The sequence below is a fragment of the Taeniopygia guttata genome, chromosome 1 (assembly GCF_048771995.1).
Source record: "Taeniopygia guttata chromosome 1, bTaeGut7.mat, whole genome shotgun sequence".
NCBI classification, from domain to species: Eukaryota; Metazoa; Chordata; class Aves; order Passeriformes; family Estrildidae; genus Taeniopygia; species Taeniopygia guttata.
In genome coordinates this window covers 69,940,209-69,946,390 of record NC_133024.1, presented here as the reverse complement: position 1 = coordinate 69,946,390, position 6,182 = coordinate 69,940,209, and the positions used below count along the sequence as shown (strand labels likewise).

The 6,182-nt window shown below is 52.9% G+C and overlaps 1 protein-coding gene across 1 annotated transcript in view; it reads left to right on the top strand.

The window, feature by feature from the left end:
• The first annotated feature begins 12 nt into the window (after positions 1-12).
• FGF9 (fibroblast growth factor 9) overlaps positions 13-6,182 on the top strand; it is a 29,056-nt gene continuing 22,886 nt past the window's right edge. The window contains exon 1 of the mRNA XM_002190058.6: positions 13-1,354. Coding sequence (XP_002190094.1) covers positions 1,078-1,354 — 277 coding nt within the window. The 5' untranslated portion in view covers positions 13-1,077. The remainder of the gene's footprint in view (positions 1,355-6,182) is intronic.

Sequence of the window (6,182 nt, the reverse complement as noted above, 5' to 3'; positions counted from 1 at the left end):
CAGCGGGCGGGCGCGGTATATTTAGCATCGCGTCGCTTTATTCCTCCCCCAAAGTTTCGCCCACTTATTTATTTATTTGCCGGCGAGCGCCGCGCTGCCGCAGAGCGGCAAGAGCCGCTCCGCGCCGTGCCGAGCGCTGGAAGCGGCTCGGTATTGCAGCAGGTAGGGCTGAGCGCTAGGACCTCGGAGAATCCTTCCAGCAGCAATCAGGACTACCTTAAACCCAGCCCAATGCCTCTTCCTGCGCCACTCTGCGTGCTGGATGGAGATCCACAGTCAAGAGCTGCAGCTCAGTGCTGGAGTACAACATTTCACAGGGAGCCCTGCAGAAGCAACACCTGTTTCGAGCCAGCCAAGAAAGACACAAGCACTTGTATGTTGCTGCTTTGCTTGTGGATCGTCAATAATCCTAAACCAGTGGACATCTGCTGAGCCTCCTGAGAATTCTGGATAATAGATTTGGACGTCAAAAGTTTTTTTTTCCTTTTTCTTTTTTCCTTTTTTTTTTTTTTTGGATTTATCTCAGCCAACAACGTGAGATTTCCCCCCTCCCCCTTTGCAGGATTCATGCTGATGTATGCAGTCTGTTATAGAGTAAAAACAGCGCATGCCTTTCTGGAGTCAGAATCCATAAATCCTGACGTAGCCTGTGCATCTTAAAAAAAAATCCCTATAACGCCTAGGTATTTAAGTTGCTATGGTCATTCTTATCTTAAACCAAATGGAGAAACTACGGATTTTTTTCTTTATTACAGTTGGATGGGCTGAAGACCTTATTGCTTGCTAAGAGCTGGGGATATATGCATTTATATAGATATACACATCTATATGTTTATAAATATGTCAGTGTGTGAGTATAAAGTGGTGGTTTCTTAGACTAACTGGTTTGACCTTGAACCTGTACCAGTCAAAACAGAATATTACTTTTATTTATGCATTTAATGGATTGAAGAAAGAACATTTTCTCTGTAACTGCGCTAGGGAGGGGAGAGGAGTGGAATATACCTAATCTTATATCTCCTGGGTTTGGCACCATCATTATTGTTTATTCTCATTCTCTAAAAGCAGAATCTTCTGATGGCTCCCTTAGGTGAAGTTGGGAACTATTTCGGTGTGCAGGATGCAGTACCCTTTGGGAATGTGCCCGTTTTGCCGGTGGATAGTCCGGTTTTGTTAAGTGACCACCTGGGTCAGTCTGAGGCAGGTGGGCTACCCAGGGGGCCTGCGGTCACGGACTTGGACCATTTAAAGGGGATCCTCAGGCGGAGGCAGCTATACTGCAGGACTGGATTTCATTTAGAAATCTTCCCCAATGGTACTATCCAGGGAACCAGGCAAGACCACAGCAGATTTGGTAGGTATTTTCCTTAACCCTTTAGTGATCATGTGATGAAATAATGGGGCAGAACTGCGGGCGGGGGGACGGTGGGGGGTGCGAGGCGGGCGGGAAGGGTGATTTGTGTTGATGGCTGATCCGCCGAGGGGAAAAATGAATGTGTCCGGGGGTGCAGATGTACACGAGCGGCACCGCCGCGGCGGAGCAGGAACCCTTGCCGGGTGTTCGGTAGCGATGTTTGTGTAGCCCCAAGTTCTGCTTAAGAGCAGACGCGTACTGGGAGGTGGTGGTGGTGGAATTTTTGCTCGGGACGTTTCTGCTCAATGATTTGATTTCGCAGTTTAAAGGGTTTTTAATCATTAACCACTACAATTTAAAATTCACCGAGTTTCCTGGAGGGAGTGGCTCTCGTCCTATACGCAAATTGACGAGGGCTTTTCTTTCGTTTTCTCTGCCGATTACCTGCCCTAGTAACTTCCCGAATTGCACACCCTGTCTGGTTCGCTGCTCGCCGAGGAGTGCGCGGCAGCGGACGCCGACCCGCAGCCAGGCTCTCCGCCCGCCCGAGCCCGCACCCGCAGCCGTGCGGCAGTGCCGGTGACAGGCGCCCCTGGAAAGAGGGAGCGCAGGTGGGGTCCGGAACCAGCCGGGAATCCTGCGCCAAAACCTGCCTTTCTCGAGCTGTGTGGCGTGTCAGGCTGGCAGAGAATTTGAAAAGAGCATTCCCTGGGTTTCCTTTCCAGGGGACACTATTTGTGACTCAGCAGCGAGGGCTGGAGGGCTGCTGGCCGCGGCCGCTCCGGAGAGCCTGTGCATGCACACACACATGCACATGCACACGCGAGTCCAGGGAACCTGGAGCTTCTCGGCTGCCAGGGGGTCTGTTAAAGGCCCGGCAGATTGAATGTGTGAAAGTGACTAAAACAGCCTGGCTGAGCTGATACTTTGGGGTTTTTTTCAAGGAGGGGTGCGGAAAATATGCCAGGTTAGCTCACCACGCTTCCCTATTGGAAGGAGTTAACTTGTGAGTGAACCAACCTGACAACACTTAAATTCGGTCGTAAAAACAAAGTCCTGTGTTGATTTTTTTTCTCTCTTTGTATTTTAATGCCAGATGTTGAACGATATCTAAGCTGCATTTTATTGCTTTGTGAAGCTATTTAGATAATGCCGGTGTTGTAGGAGATGGTCTCCAAAGGGCTCATAAGAGAAGCGGGGAGGGAGGGACGGGGGAGGAGAGGACTGAGGCTCTCGCATGGTCGCAGGTTCATCCTCCATCCTCCTCCATCCACTGCTCCCTGACACTCTCACGCTTCTTACAGGCTCTTCCTCCCTCCTACGCCGCCCGCCCGCGGTCTCCAGGGCTGGGTGCGGAGTGGGGGCAGCGTCGCGGCTCTCCCGGGGGCGCAACATCCACGCTTACTGGCGAGAAAAAGTGCGGAAAGTGTTTAAGGCAGACGCGTAGTGAGGGGAATGGGGCGGGTGAGGAGCGGGTGGGTGTTGCAGCTAGGCGTTTTCCTTGGCACGGGCAGACGCCGCGCGTAGCTGCTGAGCCACCGCCGCAGGTTCCCCTTGCCCGCTGCGGTGCGGGCGCGGCGCTGCGCGGGGCCGGCGGGGGAGGCGCGGAGCGGGGCCGCAGCAGGTGTAGGGCGCTGCGCGCACCGGCAGCCGGGGCGGCGGGGGGCGGCCGCCCGCGGGGCCCCGCCGCCCCCGGAGGAGGGCCGCCAGCTGTTCCCTTCGCAAGGCGGCGGTGACCACATTATTCGTGGCGTCTATTTTTAAAAATGGCTTTCCAGCCGCAGTTGTAGGAAGCTGACAATTCCGAGGGGCAGTTCTTCCACCCCTTGCAGCGCCTTGGCTTTAAATAGATTTTTTTTTTTTTTTTTCTTTTTTGTCCTTGTCGGTTTGATCTCCCTCTTCCCCCCATCGGGACGCGCCTCGGTGATAACTCTTTTCCCCATGTAGCGCGCGGGTGATGCCCCTGCTCACTCCGGGGTTGGAAAGACCGGGCACGGCAAACCCGTGGGGCTCCCAGCTTCTTTGCGGGAGGGAAGGGGTTTCGGGACTTTTGTATCCGTGCCGTGACATTGCTGTTGCGTTTGCCGAAAGGTCACAGAATAGCTGGTGCTATTTGAGTTTTGGTGATTTTGAAGTCTTCTGATGATCCTGGGGAGGTCTGCATCCCAACTTCGGGAGCTGCCCTGGGGAGAGCGGGCTCACATGGTTTCCTGCGAGCGTGTGCGGGCAACCTGCATGCGCGTGTGTGGATGCGGGGGTACGCGTCAGAAGGAAGTTTTTCTCTAGGAATAAGGAGGACAAAGAGAAAACCCCGGGGGCTGCGCGTAAACTCCTCTCTGGGCTCTGCCCTGTGGGAATCCCACTCCCCGCACACACCTCTGGAGAGACATCAGATAAGAGTAATTCTTTTGTGATGCTATGTTGGATGTGTGCCTACTGCATACAATGAACCGAGCCATATTGTGTGTCTATACTCGCCCGGTTCTGGGAGCCTTGGCATTTCGCAATTCCTGCAGCAAGATGTCCATCTCTAAAAGAAAAGCTCCCCGAGAGAACTCGGCTGGGTCCCCCCCGTAATGTGATCTCAGATGATCAAAGCCTTATCTCTCCCGGGTCACAAAAGAAATTTTTTTGATGCAGTCTCCTTTAGCGTAGGGCATTGGCTAGACAGTAGAGTCATTGTAAATTCAGGAACTCTTTAACAGCGGAGAGGCGTGTCTCTGTGCGTCAGCACAAGTACTGCATGCACAGCATTAAAAAAATAGGAGCATGCAGGAAAAGGAAAAAAAAAGAAGCTTGTCAGCAGGTGACCTCCGCTCCCCGGGACCTGCTGCTACAAGGAACCGCTGCGTTCATCATCTGCGGGAGCCGCGCAGCCGCCCGCCTCCCGCCTCCCCGCCCGCCCTGCCTGCTCCGGCGCTGGGCTGGCCGGGCGGGCTCAGCGCCGGGAGGGCGCGGGGGCGGCTCCGGACGGGGGTCCCTGCGGCTGCCCGCCCCTCTGCTGCTGGATGCGGGTGGGCGGGCCTGCCCCCGCCCCGTGCTGTCTCTGGGGAGAGCCAGCAGGCCGGGGTGGGGCGGGGGGAAGGTGATGCATGCGGCTAAGGCTCTGGCCCCCGGGACTGGGAATCGTGGGCCAGGTTTTAGGCGGAGGGAAAGGCGCCGAGCAGGCCCGACAGTCTCCTCCGCTATTGAGCGTTGCAGAGGGGAGGGGACGAGGGGGGGCAGGCAAGGGCGCTGCGAAAGCCTGAAACCGAAGCAGGGCCCTGCTGCCTGGGGGTGCCGTGTCTGTCTGCGCTCCCGTCTTTTAATTGGCATCATGTGGGGGAGCGGGCGGGGTGGTGACAGCTGCGACAGGCGGGACGCATCCCGGCGGAGCGCTCAGCCCCGCGTGTCTCCGCGCAGCCCCGCACCGCAGCCGCGACCGGCAGGCGAGAGGCCGTGAGGGAGGCGCCGGGGGGCGCAGGGGAAGCCCCTTCCCTCGGCCCATCACTGGGCTGACATCCCGGCGGCTTCTTAGACACGAAAGGCTCCGCTTCCCTCGCCCCGCTGCTCTTCGAGGCAGCCTGGGGAGAGGATAGTCCGGAGGGTCCCCCACCGCTCCCCCTGCGCTCCCCTTCCCCTGGAAGCCGTACAAAGAGGTGGCTGGCAGAGATACTTGCTCACCGTCTTCGTTGTCATAGATGGTCTGTTGCAGACAGAGCTAAACTGCTCCACTTCATTGATACAAAGAAAGCGAACGTGTAGCCAGAGACAAAAACGGGAAAAGGGCAAACCAGTAAAAACATAAAACTGTGCGGTTATAGAGGTGTTCATTGCCCAAAAGCTAAAGGAAGATGCTTCTGTAGGCCTGCTCTTCACAAGAGCTAAGACAGATGAAAATGAAAATTTCATTTTAGTGAACAACACACCTCCTCTCACCTGTGAGCGTGTCAGGAGAGCAAGACCAGCATTTATGTCAGGCTGGTGTCCTGGTGCACCATCCAGCATGGTCTGAGTTGGATTTTGTAGAAGAAGGTGTGTGAAGGGCTGATGTGGACATGCAGGGAATAAATAGCTTCCCTGAAACTTTCTTCCTATCCTTGTGAAGAAATGGGTCTTTGAGCATTTTCCTTAATAAAACCAGTTCAATACAGTGCAAAGAAATTCAGCACCCCATGTACTGAGTTATTTCTTCTCTACTTCTCTTCCTTTCTACATTTTTAGCTATAAATAGGGCCCTAGCTTTCAAAGTTTGGAGTTGCCCTGATTTTTATTTGATACAGCCTCATTTTGAAGAGGATTGTCTATTTTAAAATCTAGTTCAGGTCCTAAGTACTATCTGTATATTATAGACTCTATACAGTGAAAATATGCACAGAACTGTGGGACAAATGCATTCCTTAAGCTGACAAGACTTCTGTAATACTGGATGCTTGGCCCCAGATAATCTCCTGAAGGACTTAATATGGCACATAAAACTTGCTGTGAGTAGGCTTTTGAGTATTTAAAATGAAGAAGTCTCTATTCTGATCTCAAATATGTGCATGCTCTTTGCCAAGAACCTTAAATTAATTTTCTGCACTTACGATAGGACGTGACAGTGCCTTTTTTGTTCTTTTGATGCACTAAGCAGCATGCATCCAAATATTTGAAATGATGACAGCAATTGAAGACTACATTTGGACTGATACAAAAATGCCAGACTCAGTAACTTAGCTATAGTAGTGTCTAATACACACTTAATGTAAGATTTAAACTCAGTTAAAATTGCTTGGTAACATGGATCAAGTAATATGATATTTTGGTAAAAGCTTTAGAGAAAAAGCCTTACTAAGAAATCTGAAAGTAT